This window comes from Maylandia zebra, linkage group LG23 (genome assembly GCF_041146795.1).
Source record: "Maylandia zebra isolate NMK-2024a linkage group LG23, Mzebra_GT3a, whole genome shotgun sequence".
NCBI lineage: Eukaryota > Metazoa > Chordata > Actinopteri > Cichliformes > Cichlidae > Maylandia > Maylandia zebra.
In genome coordinates, this window is record NC_135188.1 from 39,435,750 (window position 1) to 39,458,855 (window position 23,106).

The 23,106-nt window shown below is 40.9% G+C and overlaps 1 protein-coding gene across 2 annotated transcripts in view; it reads left to right on the forward strand.

Moving 5' to 3' along the window:
• The window catches only part of LOC101468878 (interleukin-1 receptor accessory protein-like 1-B), a 336,508-nt gene that overhangs the window by 134,742 nt on the left and 178,660 nt on the right, over positions 1–23,106 (forward strand). For both annotated transcript variants that reach the window (XM_014413138.3, XM_014413139.3), the window contains exons 4-5: positions 15,159–15,345; positions 18,964–19,117. In XM_014413138.3, coding sequence (XP_014268624.2) covers positions 15,159–15,345; positions 18,964–19,117 — 341 coding nt within the window. The remainder of the gene's footprint in view (positions 1–15,158; positions 15,346–18,963; positions 19,118–23,106) is intronic.

Here is a 23,106-nt window from a genome sequence, read left to right on the forward strand (position 1 = left end):
TGTGCATGTTCTTTTTGTTTTCATATTTTAATTTATATTCAATTGTATTGTGGTTTGCAGTGTTTTGTGTTGTTTCACTTTAAATTTGTTTAAAAGGAAAAAACTAAAAATTTAAATAGTTAAAAGCTGAAATATAAATAGTTGGTTTTTATATTATATAATTTATTTATTACATTTTATGTGGAGTGAATAAATAAAAGTATATTTACGGTGGCCCCTAGAGACAAAGCACGTACAAACTTCAAAACACGTAAAAAGTCCAAAACACGTACAAAAGACAACAGAAGTGCTCCAGGATGCTAGGCGCAGTGTAGTGGCTACACAAGCCAGGAAGTACCAACGACCGGATTTGGTGTGTGGTAGTAACAGGTAAATGAACATTTTTTTTAAATTATTTGAATATATATGAGTGCTTGTGTATAAATACACAAACAATACACATATGCTTTCAATTGTGTAATTTAAGTGATCTAGGTAGTTCTGTTTTGGAAGTTCGGTTAACGCTAGAAATGTGTTTTGGAGTTTGCGCGTGCTTTGTCTCTAGGGGCCACCGCATATCTTTATATATAAACATATATAAATAAAACCACTTTTTTTTTTACATTAGTAATTCCTTTTGTGTATAATTTTATATTGTTGTTAATAATAAATAAATTAAAGCAACAAAACAACCTGAAGAGCCGGTTCGGAGCCGAAAGAGCCGGCTCTTTTTAGTGAGCCGAGCCGGAAATCCCATCACTACTCTCTTCCACAGCATGTCTTTTATCCTGTCTTCCTTCTCTCAGCCCAACAAATTGCAGATGGCCCCGCCCCTCCCTGAGCTTGGTTCTGCTGCAGGTTTCTTCCTGTTAAAAGGGAGTTTTTCTTTCCCACTGTCGCCAAAGTGCTTGTTCATAGGTGGTCATATGATTGTTGGGTTTTTCTCTGTATATATTATTGTAGGGTCTAACTTACAACATAAAGCACCTTGAGGTGACCGTTGTTGTAATTTGGTGATGTATAAATAAAATTGGATTGAATTCAATTGACAATTGGTCCATAATTTACATTATAGCATTGCTCCATTATCCCTGAGTTTCTCTCTGGATTGATGTCTAGTGATTGTTACAGTGAACTCAATGTGCTGTGGTCCAAAAGGACATAGTCAGCAACAATACTCAAAAAATCTGCCAAGAAAACCTCTCCCACAGCATTACATCACTGCCAGCAGCCTGAACAATTGATACAAGTCAGGATGGATTCATGCTTTCATGAATCTGGTGAGGCCCATCTGCTTCAAGGTTTGATCTAGATTTGTGTGGGAAAATCCTAGTAGATCAACAGTTGAAATAGTCAGACCAGGCCATCTGGCACCAACAACCATGTCAAGTCACTAAAATCACCTTTCTTCTCCATTCTGATGCTCGGTTTGAACTTCAGCAGGTTGTCTTGACCATGTCTTCATGTCCAAGTTGATTTGCTGCCATGTGATTGGCTGACCAAATTTTGGGGTTATCAGTTGCATTAACAGTTGAATATTAATACCTGATGGAGTGGCTGGTAAATGGAGATTTGAGATGCCTCGTTTTTTTTCTTGATGAGTGTTTTTTTTCCTTATTTCGCTTAGCAATAAAGAAAAACTGGCGCTACATATATTTATTGGGTATGTTGAGTTTTTTTGTAAAAATTGGAATATCAGTTTAATTCACCATGTGCAAACATTTCAGTTCAAGTCAATTTCATTGCCTGCCCTTCACACGGCTTCTGATTGGACATTTGTCCCACACTCGATTGCATTTGATTAAGCTGAGCTCAAATGGCTCCTGGCTACAGAGAGCAAAACGAGAGGTTGACTGTTATATGGAAATTGTGCTGAAATAGCTTCAGAAATTATTATGCAGAATTATTACATAATCTAACCTACTACCATTTGTCTGGCAATATAGTGAGAGAAAATTGTCTTTACCGCCCTGCGTGTGAATCTCTTATTGATACACTCTCAAAGAGAGTTCCAGAGCTAAGTTTAGGAGAAAATTCTACCGTGAGAAAGTGCTACAATTTATAGAGATATGAGCAAAACAGTCAAGCTTCAAATATGCATACATCACCTTTGGTGGGTGTCTATTTTTTTAAGAGAGGGTTGAAGTTTGTGTGGTACTGTAATGGTGATGCAGCAGTGGCAGTGATTGCAGTGTTGGGTCTGGTGGTAAATGAGTTCAGTGAAGGCCAAGGAGTTCTGTTGGAGGAGGTTCCATAGTAGGAGGGCAGAGGAGACCTTTTTTTCCTTCCGGCTACAAAGGAATTCCAAATGGTGCTTTATGTGACAGACTTTTAAAGACGTCGAGAAGAAGCAGTGTGATAGGTGGGTATTCTCCTCCAGGATGCCACGTTATTGCCTCAAATACAAACATGGAGTCAAAATCATGTGAAGCACCTGACATAACCCATAAATATAAATTATTTAGGAGTTGCATAAACGTATAAATAAAATGGGAATGTCTTACAGTTACACAGGTGGTGATATTTTTATGTTGCTTTAAATCTGTGTTACTATTGGAAGGTACGGGTTCTCTGAGACCCCCTCCAGCAGGTACAGACCTCACTGTTCTGACAGCTAGCCTGTGTTTTACATTCAGAAAGAAGGCCGGGGTCACATCTGGTGTTACTTTCTGATTCCGAGGTTAATGGAAGTCTGAAGTGTTAAGCCTTGTGTGAAAGTCTGGTAATCAAAGGGCATTCTGGAGCTGGCTGTCTCCCTTTGGTTGTTGTTTTGCATGTTCAGTGCAGCTGGATTAATCCAGCACTGTGGTAAATTTGTTGTACAAGAGCTCTACATTCAGTTGTTGCGCTTCGCAGGACTGTTCAGGGCAATCTAGGAGGATGTATATAGTGAACTGCAAAACGTGTTCAACATACTGTTAGATGTTTTATTCATTCAACTGCAGTTGAGTTTTATTCCACACCAGAATTGTACCCAAGCATCACATTTTGGGGGATTTTATGTAGTTGCATCCTCCCAGTCTGCATGTCTCCCCGTGTGCCCAGCCTCTTGGCTGTTCTGGACCACACTGAGAGGAGGAAGTCATCAAACAACATGCCAAACCATCGTCAACTGATAGCAGGGACACTGACCTTCTCTTCCTCATATCTGATGGTGGTTTTTATCTGCCAGACAAATGTCAGAAATACCATTCCCCAAGCACAATCGCTTTGGCACCGCCGCCAACTTTTCTTCCCCACTCCCTGCCTTCTCTCCCTCCCCAACCGACTGTGAACAGCAGAGCTCCAAGCGAGACATCTGCAATACCACAGCTGTCAGTCAAACCGTGATATAGAAGAGAACTCGCACAGCTCAGCTGAATCCTAAGGGCGAGGGAATAATAGGAAAGTGGCTGGGACCTGGGACAGAAACTTCATTAAAATTTCATAAAACTGAAAGAGCTAATTGGAATTTTACTTATGCCACATATTGTGAGACATTCGACAAGATAGTATCGCAGTTGAACTGGCTTTTGTCGAAGATTCATTTATTTTTCAAAAGCAAATGTATTAATTTGGTAGGTCATGTATAGCACCAAAGGGAATATGAACTCTGCATTGACCTAAGCAACAAACTACATTAATCCTAGTAAAAGAACGTTACACCAACATTTCTGGTTTGTCTTTCCTGCTGAATATTCTTTTGATTAGTTCTAAATTTACCAGCTAATGGGCTGACTAACTAGCCATGTGTAATCCATTTTTAAATCGAATTTATTGATGTAGGATGTTGTGCTTTTTGTACAAAAAGTGGTATTTGTAGAAGAACTTCAAATTTGTTGAAGGATTGAATCGATCTGACTACAATACATGGAATCTGTGTGTTTGTTTCTTTGTCCGTGAACATTTTCTAGAATAACCAAACTTTGGGGGTCTAAAGTGTACCTGTGTGCAAACCTCCTGCAACTATGAAAAATCGTTGCATGGTAACCAACTATTGCAATTGCAAGTGATAGTGTCAACAATCAACAAGTCACCCAAAGGCTGAGGGTGTTACAATGGGCCAATATGACCCATTCTAAAAGTTTATGCACCTAGAACATTTGATACAAGCATTCTGGGATTTTAATTTCACAATAACGTCTCATTTAGATCCACAAATATATCGTGTATATATATATGTATATATATATATATATATATATATATATATATATATATATATATATATATATATATTTATATATATATATATATATAAATATAAATACTGGAAGAGCATATGGGAGAAGGACGCAACCCATAACGGCAATGCTCAGTGGCTAGTGGATCTGAGGGCAGACCACAGCGACCTCCCCGAACAGGATCCAGTAACCATCACAGTGGCAGATATCCAAGAAAGGGTCTCCAGTATGAAGAGTTGGACAGCACCAGGGCCCGACATGGTTCACGCCTACTGGCTAAAGAAGCTGACTGCACTCCACGAGCGTCTAGCAGCACAAATGAACCAGCTGCTAGTTAACGAGAGACACCCGGAATGGCTAACCGAAGGTCGGACGGTCCTGATCCCCAAGGACCCTAAGAAGGGACCGGTCCCCTCCAACTACCGACCAATAACCTGCCTCAGTACTACATGGAAGCTCCTGTCAGGCATCATATCGGCTAAGATGAACAGGCACATGGGTCAATACATGAGCGGGACACAGAAAGGAATTGGCAAGAATACCAGAGGCGCAAAACACCAGCTACTGGTAGACAGAACAGTCAGCCGAGACTGCAAGACCAGACTGACCAACCTGTGCACTGCCTGGATTGATTACAAGAAGGCCTATGACTCAATGCCCCACAGCTGGATACTGGAATGCCTAGAATTGTACAAGATCAATGGGACCCTAAGAGCCTTCATCAGGAACTCAATGGGGATGTGGCGTACAACACTAGAGGCCAACTCCAAGCCCATAGCACAAGTCACCATCAAGTGCGGGATCTACCAAGGAGATGCTCTGTCCCCACTGCTGTTCTGCATAGGCCTGAACCCCCTCAGTGAGATCATTAACAAGACTGGCTACGGATACCGACTACGGAACGGAGCAGTTGTCAGCCACCTCCTGTACATGGATGACATCAAGCTGTATGCCAAGAGTGAACGAGACATCGATTCACTGATCCACACTACCAGGCTATACAGCAATGACATTGGAATGTCGTTCGGACTGGAGAAGTGTAGTCGGATGGTATCAAAGAGAGGGAAGGTAGTCAGAACTGAGGGGATTGAACTACCAGAAGGCAACATTGCAGACATAGAGGACAGTTACAAGTACCTGGGGATCCCGCAGGCGAATGGGAACCATGAAGAGGCCGCTAGAAAAGCTGCAACCACCAAGTACCTGCAGAGGGTCAGGCAAGTCCTGAGGAGTCAGCTGAATGGTAAGAACAAGATCCGGGCCATCAACACCTATGCCCTGCCCGTGATCAGGTACCCTGCTGGGGTAATAGGCTGGCCAAAGGAGGAGATAGAAGCCACTGACATAAAGACAAGAAAGCTCCTTACCATGCATGGAGGGTTTCACCCCAAGTCCAGCACCCTGAGGCTGTACGCTAAGCGGAAGGAAGGGGGCCGGGGACTGGTGAGTGTCAGCACCACAGTCCAGGATGAGACAAGGAACATCCAAGAATACATTGGGAAGATGGCCCCAACTGACCGAGTGCTCAGTGAATACCTCAGGCAGCAGAAACCCAAGAAAGAGGAGGGAGACGAGGAACCATCATGGAAGGACAGGCCCCTGCACGGTATGTACCACCGGCAGATAGAGGGGGTGGCTGATATCCAGAAATCCTACCAGTGGCTGGACAAAGCTGGACTGAAAGACAGCACAGAGGCACTAATCATGGCAGCACAAGAACAAGCTCTGAGCACAAGATCCATAGAGGCTGGGGTCTATCACACCAGGCAAGACCCCAGGTGCAGGCTGTGTAAAGATGCCCCAGAGACAATCCAGCACATAACAGCAGGGTGCAAGATGCTAGCAGGCAAGGCATACATGGAACGCCATAACCAAGTGGCCGGCATAGTGTACAGGAACATCTGTGCCGAGTATAACCTGGAAGTCCCGAGGTCAAAATGGGAGATGCCCCCAAGGGTGGTGGAGAATGACCGAGCTAAGATCCTGTGGGACTTCCAGATACAGACGGACAAAATGGTGGTGGCTAACCAACCGGACATAGTGGTGGTAGATAAACAGAAGAAGACGGCCGTAGTGATCGATGTAGCGGTTCCGAATGACAGCAATATCAGGAAGAAGGAACACGAGAAGCTGGAGAAATACCAAGGGCTCAGAGAAGAGCTCGAGAGGATGTGGAGGTTGAAGGTAACGGTGGTCCCCGTGGTAATCGGAGCACTAGGTGCGGTGACTCCCAAGCTAGGCGAGTGGCTCCAGCAGATCCCGGGAACAACATCGGAGATCTCTGTCCAGAAGAGCGCAGTCCTGGGAACAGCTAAGATACTGCGCAGGACCCTCAAGCTCCCAGGCCTCTGGTAGAGGACCCGAGCTTGAAGGATAAACCGCCCGCAGGGGCGTACTGGGTGTTTTTTGTTTTTTTTTTTATATATATATCGTGATGCCTTCACTAAGCTAAAATGGCCCAATTTTTTGCATTTAAACATCTACCCGCCCCTCTGTTTTAATATATATATTAATTTGCAAACAGCATAAAAAGAGCAAACAACACTATATGACGGAGATGTGCATATGGAAAGTAAGTCGTAATGTAGTCGATTACTTCTGCTGTTGCATAATTAGTAAAGCAATGTAATTACCAGCTTAAGGTAATGAGTAATTACTTAGTCCTCCGTTTTACTGCACAGAAAAAATTCCAGATCCAGTTGCATCTGGAGAGCTGTCTCACCGTGTGCCTTCCTTTGTTGCAAGTTGCAGAAAACATTTCTGGCTTACACCTCCCAAACAAAACTGCTTAGGTTGTTCAAAACCGTAATGACATTCAGCAGCTACACAGTACACACCGCTCCCTGGAAACACTAATTTGCATTTTCTCACCAATACAACCCATGCCCTCAGTAAAACAGGCCATTCTGGCAACAGCATTGCTGGTATGTGATGGTTAGTTTGCATTTGATATGCATAGCAGTATAGCTGCTCATACATTGCACCCAGAGGGTCTGGGGACCAATGAATAAGGTCATGACGGATTTAGAAGAAGAATACAACGGAGACAAATTGTTTATGCTTGTTATGAAATCAGGTTGTTAGCATAAAGATGAGTTGAGGGTGCTGTGGAATAGAAAATGAGCTCCCTAAAGGCATCGACTAGAAAATGACTGAGTAATGCGTTTGCACACAAGAAGTGCTATTGTCAGTTTAAGACACGCTTACTTAAGGAAAGGCTTGCAGGAATTCTCCGACTTGAGAAATAAGGTCTTTGGTGAATGTTGGTATCTGGGGTAAGGTGATTGTTTTTGCATGTAAATTTTTATCATATTTAGAGAATGAGTTATATTGGATGGAGCATGAAGTAGGGGAAGGAATCAGCAACCAGTTCCCCAAAATTATCAGGATCTATTGCCAACACTAGAAGCTCAAATACACAATGAAATTGAATAGATTAATTCTTCTTGATTAAATATCTTCAGTTCCTCTGACATTTTCTTCTTTTTTGAGTTAAAGTATTATTTTATTTTTAGATAACTTGAACTGGTAACAGTTATAAACATTGCTGCAGAGTGATTCTCTGTTTAGTGTGGAGGATTTTTTTTATTTTTTCTTTGAGTGAACATTACTCTCAATGAAAGCAAAACAATAATGATGAGTCATTTTCCAATTTAGCTATCAGTAATAGCGATGTTTCAGAAGGTATAGCTGCATTTGTCTAAAGTAATCGAATTGCAGTGCTGCGTGGCTTTTGTGTAATTAACTGATTTTTCAAAAAGATATTCAGAAAGCAAAGCTTTTTTTATTTAACCACAATGAGTCAGTACACATACCATGTAATGAAAATATTTAAATTCTGAATATATACTTTACACTTCATTAACTTGAACAAACTCGAGCAAAAGTTGACTTGCGTTTTTCTTTTTGTTTGTTTTTAATTTCTAAATTTTCTGGATTTACAGGGCCCAATACCAAGAGCGTCACCATACGGTGAAAAATTAAACTACAATATATCACAAAATATTTGTAAATAAATAAATTAAAATACATTTAAAAAGTCCCTCCAATGGTCAGGATTTTTCCACTGTAAACAACACTCTTTGCTCCATTTAGTTCCACTTAGTTCCAAGAAGTTTGCCTGAAAACATTCACGTGAAACTTTACTTATTAGTGGACCTTTTTTTTTTCAATAAATCTACACTACTACATTTTCTGTAGCCAAGTTAGTACAGCTTTACTGCTAAAGATATAGAGAAAAAAGGCATTAAAAATAAGGTATCACATTTCTACTGCATAATGAGCCACATAATGTGACTAAAGCTGTGTTGAACTTCAGTGGGGTCCCTTGTAGTTAGTCTTGTAAGCACTGCGTATTGCACAGTGCAGAGATACTGCTGCTCCATGTTTTTTGTGTTTTTGGATGTGCATGCTTGTGTATGTGTGTGTGTGTGGATGCAAATGTGTAGAGGGATGCAGGCGTGTGTTTTTCACAGCGTGGCTAAACTAAATTATCCGCAGAGGTGTGCATTCCACTCTGAGAAATTGTGTACTACAAGACAGGCGAGTAAAGGGCGGCTGGGCGAGTGGATGCAGAGACAGAGACAAACCACAAGCAGAGAGGAAGAGAGAGAGAGATAAAAGGTGGATGGTTGTTATTGAGGAAGGAGTCTGTTGTTCCAGTATGGCAGACAAGTGCCACACTCTTAGACAGGGGCTAAGTAGGAGCAAGTTGGCCCACAGTCAGATTTGGGTAGCCGCGGTGCTTAATCATCCTAGGCTTGGTGCTGGATTTGACAGGTGAGTTATGAGCAGACGCTACAGGTAGGAGCCCCAGTCTTCCCACCGCTCACTGTGACCTTCGCTCTGCCCATAAATAATACAGAGACCATAAAAACCTGATTTAGAGTAACTGGGCCGACTCCATCTTTGCCTGGGTTAATCTTGGCTAGGTGTGGACAGGGTAGGTAGTGCAATACACCTGGGGGCTGACACAGATGACAGTGTGTCATGGAAACTTTTGTGTCCCTGCTACAGTTTACACCTATATCCAGATTTACAATACCAACATCTGAGTACTGCTTGGTAGCAAGTTCACCTTCTGACCTTTACTTTTCACAGTTTTGTACCTGTTGCTTTGAATCGCTATTTGATGTTTATCGGCCTTTTTTGTAAAGCCATTGCTACCTATGGCACTTATAGTCTTCCTCGCCTCTGTTATAACTGCTTATAAGCATATAGACTGTTCAGAGAGTTAAGATGCTCTATATATCTGACATCATGAATTTGTAATGTTTAATGGCGAGAGGTTAAACATTATGGTGAGACTGTGGGTTGTCTCTGAAATTCAGTGACTCGTAGCAATGATAGGTGAATAATGGTTAGGGATACAGAATGGGAAAGTATCATAACTTTCAGGCAAAGAGCACTATTACCTGATTACATTAAAGCATGGTAAATGCATTAGATGGTTACCTATGCAACCACAGCCTGGATTCTCCTCTATGGTGACCAAACATAAACCTGTCACCATCTTAGCTTTTTAAAAATCAAATGTTCCTGACACACTGAGTCATAAAGTAACCACACTGCTTTACCCTATTTGTATCTAAAAATTCTCTCTTGGCTTCCAAACGTGACATCATGCTTCATTAAATAAGATGTGAAATGAGCAAATGAGCCCATTAACTCATCAGAAAAGTTTGACTGGGGACATGGGTCAGTGGAGCCTAGGGATTTTTTTTTTCTAGAGACTTATTTCCCACTTCTTTTTTACAACCATAGGAGTTACCCCTGTTGGCCACTAGAGCAGGGCAATATGACCAAAAATATTTATCATGATATACATTTGAAAATTTGCGATAACGATATAACTGACGATATAATTGACACTAGACAAAATACTTTACAACTCCTCAGCTTTATTGGTGCAAAAAAAACCCAACAAAACCCATCAATGTATTTTCACTTAAACAAGCAGCTGTTTTTTATGTGCATTAAAGTTATATAAAAAATTAACAGTGAAAATGCAAATTCCTTGCTGACAGTTTAACCAAAAGGCATTTCCAGTGGAAATTGGCCGACATATCCTCAGCATAACCATGTATAATATCCACAACACTTAAAAAGCGGTTATGCACACACAATACGGTAATATTATGTTGAAGCACAGTACGTATCACTCTGCGAGGCGCCTGCCTACTACAGCCGTAATGCTCCGACAATCCATCAAGCGGTGTGGCTTCGTAGCTTAGCAAAGTCATACTAAAACATTTGACAGATTTTCGAGCGCCGTGTACATAAAATCATTTCGAGGTCAGTAAAGACAACCAGAATTCATACATAAGACACACGGGATCATAAGGGGCACTGTCGATTTTCAGAAAAATCAAAGGATTGATTTTTGTGCCGTATTTTCAAAAAAAGTAATAACGACGGCCTGCTAGCATGCGCTACCAAAAATAGTGCTTTGTTCCACACCACTGAAGTTGCAGCATTTTTACAAACCAATTCTGGTTCATCCGTTTCATTTAACGATGCGCTTTCTCTCTTCTCATTCTGCGTCGCCGCCATGTGCGTATGTAAACAAAAGCACTGTGCATGCGCGTTTTACCCATATTCTATCGCGATATTTCATTTTCCGATCGTTGCCCAACATTGCACCGGTATTACCGTGACCGGTATGATATAGCCCAGCCCTATTGGCCACTAGAAAGAAAGAACTGGTTTCCTTTATAATGGGAAGGAGATTTGACATAGAGACAGAAACACGACTGACTTGTGAGACAGAGGGAACAAGGAGACAAGATGAGAAACGTGGAACACGGGGAAGGCAAGAAAACGGGAACCTAAAGCCTAAGAACAAATAGTATAACATAAGAATATAACATAAACATAATAATGAGAATCAAAACCATGAATAACAATAATTAAGGAATATAAATTAATCCACAACCACAAAACCGTGACTCTCTTGACTCTTTTGACTACTAGTAACCACTGGTTGCAAGGGAATAGTGTGTATTTCTTGTCCAGTTGTCAAGTGGTTACAAGAGGTTGCTACAATTGGGTAACATAGGTTGCAAAGAGGTTTGTAGCGCTGTCACAACATTCTCCTTGCAATTGCTATGGTTGCTAGCAGATTGCCATGGTTGGCGGTAGTTTGCATGAAAGTAAGTAAGTGGTAGTGGAACAATGAAGTGCAATGCAAACTGGTAAAAGAAACTACTTGGCTTTAAAGTAAAAGTTGAACCTTTTGTTAGGTGCCGGCCGGTTGCAGCAGTAAAGCGCAACCTTTGCTTTGAAATCAGACATTCTCAGTTTGTTTTCAGTTTGTTTTGCACTTAGTCAAGTTGCACTTCTACATGGTGTTTGGTTGGCTGCTAGCAACCAACAGAAACATAAAAAGATTTTCGATACGGGACCCTTTGTGGGACCAATTATATCTAGTTACAACCTGCAAACTATGTGGGAATTCTCATTTTTCCCAGTTAGTCAGAGTTACCAACAAGGTTTATGGCTGTGTGACTGAGACCTTAGCTTCGTAGCCTTCTTGCCTCTCTCACCAATAACAAAAAAAAAAGTTAAAAAAAAAAAGCATGGACCCTAGATTTCTCATAACTTTAAGCTTCAAGTGGCAAGCAAAGCATGTAGCAAGGCTTGTTCCTGAATCTGGTATATGGCAATGGGGTCCTAAAAAGACGTGTCAAAAATGACCTTCAGTGTTTTGGTTTTTGCTCAGACTGCTCATGCTTAATTTTCACGCAGGAGCTAAACTATTCAAGGCTGTTTTCATCCGTATGAAAGATCGCATCCTCCAATCTCATTAGGACTCTTTAAAAGGATGGTTTTGTGTTGATTTGATCATCCTTTTTCCAATTCAGACTCCTGTTTAGGGTTTTTTATCAATTTTTCAGGACTCATTCATCAGGACCCAAGTAAATTCTAATAAATTACTTTTATTAGAATTTACTCGGTTGTAAATGGTAAATGGCCTGTATTTGTATAGCACTTTTAGTAGTAGTAACAATCCCTCTGTACAATGCACGCAGACAAACTCTGTCCTGGTTGCTGTAAGAATTCCTTTTAAAACTATTTTAAAAGAAAGAAATACAAACTGCATCGATGAAGGACGCGCATCCATCACCCTGGATGTTGGATTTAATTTTCCTTTGGATGCTAATGAGATAGTTGGAAAACTTCCAATGACAATTTTTCTAAATAGGTTGTTGCTGTTAGATTCGTTTTTTTCAGCAGCTTTGAAGCTATTGCATTTTAAAATGACTGTAAGTAGTTTCAGAGTTGTTAAGAGGCAAAAATATGAAAAGAAACCCCACTATTTTTGTGCAGCGTGTTATTTTATTGCAGCATAAATTGTTACGTAAAACATCTGTACCAAGGTAAACCTCAGACATCTCTATTTAAATGCTAATAGCAGCCTAAGGTAAGACCCTAATGTTACTGTACAGCATATCAGCTGCCTGCATTAAATCTCTTAGGGTTAATACCTGCGGTGGGTTCATTTCACTGCCAGTAATGATATTGTCTCAAGGTAACCTTTAATCAACCTTTGGACTTTATTTCTTTTTTCTGCCTCGCGGTGTCTGCTTTACACCAGGCGATTCCCTAACAACCTTATTGTTACTCGAAAGTCAGCTGTAATAAATCGTCAATTATTTCATCATGCGATTTATATTGGAGAGGAGTTATTTTAATTAAGAGATTCATTAAGTTAGTTCATTAATTTCCCCACAGGTGCCCCGGATTCTCGGGAGAATTTTCAAATCAATTCTGAGCCCTATTATTTAATATCAGATGGAAGAGTTGCTGAGCAAAAAAAAGGGGGCAGGTTCAGTGTGGTTTAATCTTCAGGTGGGTTATTCTCAGTCAATAAAAGAAATTAAAAATATATGTATCAAAGTTTATATATAGTCAGCTTTTAATTATCCCCTTATTTCAGCCACTACCATATCCCTGAGTATTTGCCAGTATGACAGCCATAATCTTTTCTCCAGGCTGCTTAACTCCGAACTGACCATTGCACATAATTTCACTGAATTTGCCGCATATTGCATCTCAAGTCCTCTGCCTGCCCTCCAGCTGTGTACCATAGCTGTCAGCCTTACTCTGCTCCGGGTTGATGTATGCAGGATGCTATCTATCATTGCCACGACATTGCATATCCTCTTCAGTCTGACACGTTTGACAGGCACTCGCGCCCATTAATGCCATGGTATCACCTAGCTTGTTATCACTGTATCCACAAGGAGTTTACATTGCATGGCGTACAGTCGAGTCCTCCACTGTGGTGCGGGAGGATAATTTCCCCTGCTCTATTCTCTGAGCGAGCTTCTTGAATATGACTGCACACATGCTGAGTGGATAGTCAAGAGATCGTCCAGCTTCTCCAGGCTCAAAAGGCGTCAGTGATGGATGTGAAATGCTGGAAAGACATCGTAGGACAGAGTGTTGGCCCGCACCATCGATCACTCATGCAGAGCAGATGACACAGTTCTCTCTCGCTCTCTATCTCTCGCTCTCTATCTCTCCCTCTCTCTCGCTACCAGCCTGCGAGTTTATCAGCGCTGCCCAGAATATTTAACAGGGAAGAGAGCGCACCCGTGGGATCTCATTTGCACAGGTGTCCATCTGGTAGAAGTTGTCTGGGATAATCTCCACATCATGTCACATTTGCATCCGGGCTTCAGGAAAAATGGCACACTTTACAGTAAGAGGAGCGTGTGGAGCCGTCCAGTTCGAGTGTAGGGGGGGCGTGGGATTGTTTGCAGACACTGTGGTGAAGACCAGTGTGTTTTCGCGCTAATCCACGAGGCAGCTAATGCCTCGCAATTATGTAAGGATTTAACATGTTTGTAATTGTTTGTTGGTTCAGCTCAATTTGTGTAACCAGCTTTAGTTGGAAAATTAGCTGTGAGAATTTCCTAAACACTGCCAATTTGTTGGTCTTTTAACCAGGGGGGGGATTTGCTGCAGTAGGGCTGAAGAGTACTTGTCAATTGTGACAGTCTTATTAGGCGGTTTGGGCAAAGAAAAGGTGCCCCTATTGCATAAATTGATCATCAAGGACCTTTGCTTCTGTTCCCCCCCTCCTCCTTTAAATAGCACAACTTTCCCAGCGAATCAATGGCTTCATCGATTCCCCAAGTTGGGTTAAGAATTACTCGAGCAGCAGATCCGATCTCAAAATTGCTGTCACATTAATGACACAAAGAGGATTGCTGCTTGTGCTTAGCAGCTGGATCGCTTCTTCTCACGGGGCTGTCCGTGAAGCGACACCCACTCAGGCAGGCCTAGATCTCATCCAGGATACCTCGAGCTTGCCTGCATACGAGCGCTCGACTCACATTTAGACACACAAATCACTGAAGGTGCGCGCCGCAGTGCCGAGCAGTAAAATGAAATGTTTATTCCAGCGTGGATAAATACTCTGCCGTATCTGCGAAGCCAGGCGAGCATGGAGTCTCCAAACATCACGAGTAATCTCGCATTTTACGCCGTCTCTCCCTCGCGTTATAAATTCTCTTCTTTATGTGTATGACCTGAGCACTTACAGTACATCAGTTGTAGCAAGTCATTTTCTGCTAGCTCGCACTGTATCTGCGAAAACGCATGAAAACAAAAGGCAGTCTTCGAGTGCTGTTGACTGTAAGCGTTCTAGCTCTTCAATAACACCCATTGGTTTTTCATTAGGACACATGTACTGTATATATACAAATATATATATTCATATGCACAGATTAGCTGATTATGCATCATTGCTGTTCATTGTTGGAATCAGTAGTTATTCAGCATTAAAGGCAGGTTTTCTTTAAAAGAAATCAAAGGTTTCTCTGTATCTCCTTCTGTTGCGTTTAATGATTCACATTCAATCCCAGGAATTAGCCCAGGAATTTTTGATTGAGCGGCTCGGAGATGGACTGCTGACAGCTTCTCGGCTCAGCAGCTGGCAAGAGCTCAAAAAGTGACGCGGGTCCATTTGTTACACTGACCGATTTGTTAACGTTTTATCTTTTGCAGGAACTCCACGTATTGCATGAAGGTGTCCATGTCCCTCACGGTGGCGGAGAATGACACAGACCTCTGCTACAACTCCAAAATGAGGTTCTTTGAGAAGGCGGAGCTGAGCAAAAGCAAAGACATCATCTGCCCAGGCATTGAGGATTATGTACAGCAAGGAATGGAGCCTGAGATCGTGTGGTACAAGGTATGGTTAGAGTTTTTCATCAGCTATCACTCTATCAACAAAGGATTAGGGTCGTGTTTTGGTTAAACTTAGCTTTAAATACCACATTTTCAAGCGGTCAAACAAAAAGAGAAAAATATTGCTTGTTGTGTGGAGAGTTGGGAGGCCCACAGTGGAACCGACCTGGCAGGCCTTCTGTGTCCAACAGGCCTCTTTGCCAGAGCTCGTAGGCGCAGCTCGGGGGCCAATTTATCAAATGTGAAAGTGTGCTTGATTAGGTGGCCACTTCCATTTCCCGCGGAATCAAATTAAAATAGCAGATAATGCCAGTGGGATCCACACCCTCCAGTTATTGGCTCTCACTTTGTTGGTGGGCTGATTCAATCCTGCAAGACGCTTCCCACAGTGCCCTAGTTTTTTTTGCCTCAGGTGGCCCAAAAGTTGAAAGGCTGTTTCTAAAAGTCCATGCCTACTTCATGATCGCCACCTACGTGGCTACATGGGCTGTGGAGATAGAAAATAAGACTCGTGTTGTACTTTAGGTTGTTTTCTGTGTGTACCTGGCTCCAGTGTAGTGTTTACCAGCTATTCACAGATTTTAACTGATCAGGTAAATTATCAGTGACTTAAACTAAAAGCTAGTCTCTTCATTACAAGCTGAACTCCATTTTTAACACATGTGCGCATAGGAAAAATGTCCTTTCAAATCCAAACAAATACTGAAAACACAGTTAGAAACCAATCCTACGATACACAGTATTTTGTCAGTGCAGTTATAGAGTAGCCAGGTCTGTCATTCTGTGTTGGAATCTGCTCCCTGCTGCTTGTTGGGCACACGGAGCCCGATTTTGATGTGAAAGGAAACAACCAGTGCCCAGAATGATTTTCACATTCATCACATTCTGTACAAATTTGTTATCCGTGCTGATGTTGTCATCCTCACTTTTTGCTTATGTTTAGAACTCTTCACATGTGTCGCGATGAGAACGGAGGTTTCCTTAAAGCTCCAGAACCAACATTGTGTAGCAGAGTCACCTTAATTAACCTTAATGAAAATGTCTTGTGCAAAATATATATTATAAAATGCTTGGTTTCTCTGACACACAGGCCTACAGACTGTACTGGACCCACTGGTAACCACCGGTAACTACGGAAAAGTGCATATTGCCCAGGAAACCTTGTGGTTACTTGCTAACAGATTGTTATAGTTTCTGCAGAATAATATAATAACTTGGCTGCAAACACTTGCCAACTAGCAAACTCTGAAGAGTATGATGCTAACTGGAAATATAGACTGTTTACCTTTAGTGTACAAATTATTTCTTATCATATAAATCAGCACATTTAAGATAAGATGAGATAAGATAGGATAACCTTTATTAGTCCCACACGTGGGAAATTTGGTCTCTGTTTCTAATTTGCATCTCACTTTTAGAAGTTCAACTACTGTTTCATAGTTAGTTAGTAAATGCAAACTACAGGCGACTGTGACAGTGTGCTAGTAATCAAAGCAACTGCAAGGAGGTTTTGTCAGCCAGCCTCTAGCCTTGTGTGACTGAACCTTCATACGCTGGATAGAGGTGGGTGGGTGGGACCCACCATCTGTTCAAATTGTCAGATTTCGAGGGGCAGCAAATCAGTGGAAAACTGACTTATAAAAGAATAAATGAAGCTAAAAAAAAGAAGCTTATTTCAGAGACTGTTACAGTGTATAACAAATAGGAATTATTTTGAACTTGGAATCATGCAAAGCTACCCTAGTAAAGTCCAAGATAAAAATATGTAGATGAAAATGAACAGAATTAGCCCCCTTTAATGAACCCATTAAGTTAATAATAGTTTTCTAATTTAAGACCTGAAACTGCAGACCATTAGGCCAATATAATGTAATGTTTCTTATTCACTCTGACTCAATATACTCTCACATAAAAAAAACATTTTTTATATGTGTATTAATATATATTATTAAACTGGTGCTTATTTTTTCCAATTATTCCAATATATAATTTGGCCTCGGTGTGTTATTTTGGGCTCTTACAGCTCCTGATGCTGAAATAATTTCCTGTTCACACTGATTGCCTCTGATTGGCTCCAGAGATGTTACCAAGCAACCGAGCAAATACTGATGATGCAACCCAATGAAGTAAATCCTAAAATCACTAAGAGTTTAGGAAGGAACTTACAGATAAACCCAGTAATGATTTTACAAATAGGTGGTGCAGCTTAATTTGGTGCTGCAGTCCTGCCTCAGAATGATAAATGCGCAGGCACCCGGTCTCATACATCACAGTTTAAAAGAGTATTTGTGTCGGGACAACAGGAGCTCACTAAACTAATGTCTGAAATCTGGCATCAAACAAAGTTTGTGTGCTGTGTGATATGATATGAGGTCTCTCTGCTATAAAGCTGCTGGAGTATTTTATGATACGGTGTTTAGTTATAGAGGTTCTCTACAGTTTTAGTTGTTTTGTTTTTAAAATCTGATATACTTTGAAGCTGAGACTGAATCTGACAGGCATCGATGTGAAAGTACAGTAAATTCAGATATAATAATTAATACACAAAAAGCACTGAGAGCATTTGGTCATAAAACTGTGAACTGTGTTAAATTTAACACCACAAATCTAGTAGGCAAAGGAGATCAATAAATCCAAGCAATATATAGTACTGTGCAAAAATCTTGATACTTCCCTTTCATTTTGCTAAGAAAATGAGAAATATAAAAGCTGAAAACATACACGGGAATACAGTAAATAAGTCAAACAGAGCTTCCCTTTTATGCTGTTCTCTGTCAACATGATCCCACATGATTTTTGTCCACAATGAGTTCACAATAAACAAAAATATAATGAATAAAAAGTAAAATAATACATTCTGTCAATATAATTACAGTCTGCACAGTGATATACCAGAACTTTGCAAATATGTCATTTTGCACATTCATTTCTTATATGCGATTGGTTTCTAACTGTGTTTTCAGGATTTGTTTGGATTTGAAAGGCCAAACGTCGTGCTGACAGATGTCTGTCAGTTACTACAGCAGCACACTTCCTTTTCTTATATGAAATATCTGAAGGATTAAATGTGTAGTTAAAGTTCTTAACACTGTCTAGAGTTGTTCATTGGTTCGGCTCATGATGTCCAGAGTACAGATTATATGACATTTGAATGCAAGTTTGTCATCATACCACTTGATACTGTCCATCCATCCATTCGCTTCCGCTTATCCTTTTCAGGGTCGCGGGGGGCGCTGGAGCCTATCCCAGCTGTCATAGGGCGAGAGGCAGGGTACACCCTGGACAGGTCGCCAGTTTGTCGCAGGGCCAACACACAGGGACAGACAACCATTCACACTCACATTCACTCGCACATTCACACCTAGTGGCAATTTGGATTATCCAATTAACCTATCCCCACAAGTTGCATGTCTTTGGACGGTGGGAGGAAGCCGGAGTACCCGGAGAGAACCGGGTACTCTCCTAGTATCAAGTGAACTCCGTGGGTTCACTTGATACTGGAAATGTGAAAATTATTGTAGCCCCGCCCTCTTACTTTAAAGAAACCAGTGTTCATGCTTTACATTTACAAGTTGTATCTCCATCCTCTTGTTTTGTCTTTGAAAAAAACAAAACAAAACAGGAGTGCAAGCCAAAGCAGTGGAGACAAACCATTGAAAGGAAGAAGGACATTCTCTCCATCAAGGAAGTACGGGAAGATGACATTGGGAATTACACGTGTGAAGTGCCGTTTGGGAACTTTGTGGTGCGAAGGACTACTGAGCTATCAGTCACAGGTAAGGAAGTATCCTGCCTTTCCTCATTTTTCTCCCTCCTGCTGCTTTTGTGAAGATTTTCACTGAAGTGAAGTAGAAACTCCAGCAAAAATAAGTGCCACGAACCGCACGCAGAAAGATCAATGGAAAATCCGTTGTCATTCAGTGAATTTCTAAACAAATGTACTTCCACAGAACATCCTTTTTGTTGCTAATGCTTCTGAGCGTACTGTCTGGTGATTATTTTCCACAGTTGCTTCGAGTCACTTAAAACCCCCCAAAATTAAGCTTTTTAAAGCTGATCACTGCACCTTTTGCCAAAGTGTCGCAGTCAATAGCGTCGCTGTGACTTCCAGGCTGCTTTAATTGCTTAGCAGTGGAATTCACCCAGAGCCACTTCAGCACTTTTTTTCTTAAGGCTGCTGAAATATTTAAGTCTGAACCTAAAGCAGGTGACAGATTTCTTGTCAGTGTCACAGCCAAGGTTGACAAGCCATGCACTATCCCACAATTTACAGCTTAATTATCTCTCTCTCTTTCTTTCCTTTTTTTTTTAAAGGCATATAGTATGTGAAGGGAATCAGGCTGCAGAGTTTTCCTGAGTAAAGTGTGTGATCAATAAACAGAGTCATAATTTTTTTTATTGTTGCCTGCTTTATTTATTTGAATCTTATGCTAGAACTCCTACTAAAGTTTCCTCACTACCAAGCTTTAAACATAATCAATCTTCAGGGAAATAAGGTTGCTTGCTGGATATAAAACGGCCCTGCATGGCTGATCTGAACCAGTGGAAAATGCTAATGTAAAAGTGGAGCTCGTGTTCTTTTGACTGCCTTCATACGACCACAGCTTCTCCTCTCTGTGACTCATTTGGCTCGGCGCACCTTTCCTGTGCTAGCTCATGTCTGCAAGGATACAAACAAATGCCAGATGACGCACAGCTGGGAAGAATAAAAAAACAAACAAAAAGAAAACAGGAAGAAAAAGAGGAAGAGCAGAGGGAAGCGGTTTGGGACAGGCAGAGAAACTGTTAGGATTCAGCACAGCCGTCGTCATCATCACCTCCATTGCTGTGTGACGATCAGACGGAGCGATGGCTTTTAACTGCTACTGGATTGCACATTGTAGTGCCTTTTCTTTTCTTTTTTTTAAGAGACTCCAGCGAAGGCCGAGCAAAGTCATACATCATTTTCTCACCAGCCTCAAAATGTCATCCCAACAGTCTTAATCTCTCTATCTACAGTAGAGACATTCAGCATTTCAAAACAGGTAGCAAAAGATGATTGATGATTGGGCCGTGGCAGTAAAGCAGGCATTTATGACTTTTTCAAAAGAAATACACCCTTCAAGCAGTCTGCTAGAGGTGTGGATACTTTTTTTTTTTTTTTGCTTTTCTTTGCGAGAGCCCTTAAATGGTCTGGAAAAATTAATAGATGAATAGAGGAATATGCGTCTCTCTTTTTGTTGAAGTGATTAGAATGACTTTTGTCTAATTCCACAGCAGCAGTAGGTCTCTGGCTGGAACTGTTAGGATATAAACTGAACAATTTTTACCCATTCTGACCTTTGCTGTAAGTTTTAAAATGCAATTGTGTGCCTCGAGGTAAAAAAGTGTAATACAAGTTCCCATTGTTATTTCTTGAAACTTGGAGTTCTTTTTATCTTTTGGAAAGCAACGCCAGTGTTCACTCTGCTTTTGGCTCAGTTGCTTTCCTTTTAGACAGAATTGCTTTCCTCAGAGTTTTGGATTTATTTATATATTTTCCAGTTTTGATTGAAGAAGTTTGGAGTTTTTGCACGGAGCGGTTTTCTTTTGTGCAGCGCTGCCATGGTGGCTATACCGATCATGCTAACTAGCCTGTAGTTTTGATGTGTCTCCTGGTTCTGTCTGCTGTCTGTGCTTCTGCACACATGAAACACATCGTGTCCTAAGGAAAAGGGTTTTGTTCTTGGAAAGAGCTCCTGTGCTTGGTGTTTAGATCAGCAATTGCACAAGCTTTCATATTCTGGCGGAATCACAGTAAATAAGCTTTGCAAAATTCCTAAAGAACGCTTAAAAATAAGCATCCACTGGCTTCATATTAAATTGGGTTTTTTTTTTGGTTTGTTTGTTTGGGCAAAACACCCAAGTTTGTCTAATTTTCTCAATTAATCATGTTAACAAGCGTTCTAGAGCTCAATTGTTTAGGAAATTGTCAGCCATTTATCCACATTATATTTCTATCTAAAAGGCCAATGTGAAAAATAAAGGATGAAATTCTACAAGTAACAAAACAGCATCGCAAACAAACTGTTCTTCCAAATTAAGACATAAGAGTTTGTAACTAACTGTGCCTTGATTTTTGGGCTACAATTCAGTTCATACATCATTTTTTAACCATGTGGCACTGGATTAAAAACAGGATGACCACCTCCACCAGGCAACCACTAACCAAGAATGAGTGGTTGCCTGGTGATTGCATTGAATTTTTTCAGTTTCAGTCATCAATTACAACCAGTTGCCATGACCAAACTGTCGCCCAGAAGTTGAGGGCATTAAATGTTCACCTTTCGATCGTAAAGAATGTGACTTGTCTACAGACTATTGCAGTTTGACTCCAACTGCATTGACTCAGACAGATTGTTGAAGGTTTGCAAATAATTGCTGTCTCATTTATAAATCCAGATAAATTACCAACATGCTGCCATCAGTCTGAATGAGTCTTTGTTAATGAACACAACTACATGAGACTCAGCTTATCTGGCTGCCAGCCGTTTGTATTCTGGATCTGTTTTTTTTATAAAAGCAACTTTGATAAGTGTCGATGTCATTCTGCAGTTTACTAATTTTACCTGATGCAGTTGCAAACTGATAGCAGACTTGACTGCAAGTGGTTGCAGACTTGGTCGCCGTCTTTGAAGAAACCAAGTCCATTGGTCACAATCACAGTAATTGTGGTTGCGCGTTGGTCTCCAAGCACCATTTTCAATTCAATTAAAAATGTATTTCTATAGCACCTTTAAAAGCAAGAGTTTTTTCGCAATTTGACTGTTGTATCATGGCGCCTTTCACCTAACTAGCATGAGTATATGCTTAATGAGTGTTTAGTTAGATACAGAAAATATAAGATATTTCTTGATAGACATACTATTTCACCACAAATCCTGGTTGACTTGCCAAGATTTGTGGTGAATTTGGCTAAGCAAGTAGCTTATTTACAATCATCACTATGTCCTTCCATTTTTCCACATGGCTGTCAAATTATCACAACACAGGAAGTTGGAAAAATCACCAAGTAACCATGGACTTTTGGATCATTGAGTCACTTTCAGAGTTACTGTTTGTGTTGGGAGTTTGTGTGGAGTTGTATACATAACCTGAAGGCTTGAGAAAAATGTGAAACATTTATATGCGTTGGGTTCCTCCTCGTGTTTCCAGTCAAGTTTAAGAACTGCAGCATCGTGGATACACGCCAGAGAGGGAGCAGTGGGAATAGCTGTTTTTTTTTAATGTGATGTTTGGTTAGGAAATCAAGTAACACTACAATGTACGAAGGACTCTTTCTACTGCCAAAGCTGCTTGACTTGTTTTTTTTGTCAGTTGGGGGTCCAGAATCACGCTGTTGTTGCTGCTGTGTGCTTTGCAATTCTGTATTTGTAGAATTTTAGTGTTTTGCACATATCCTCCTGGACTCCTTGGCTGTTCACCAACATGAGTACGTTTTGTCCCCAATTTCTGTCAAACATGAGAAATCTAGCGGGGCCTTTTATTTCCAATCATTCAATCTAACTCACTCTAAATGGCGTCGTCTCCCAAAATACTAATGAGAGCCTGGATATCTTTTTGGTAATCAATACAGACGACGCAGTAAAATATGGGTTAGTGCTGTGTTGGGTGTCGTCATTGTTGGCAACATCTACTTGACCAAATATAGCTCCTCTAAAGTGCAGCTCTTGAGTAATTCCGGGAACTTTCGTATAAGATGGTAAACAACATCGGATAATGGCAAGTCTTTACTGTTAATTGCATT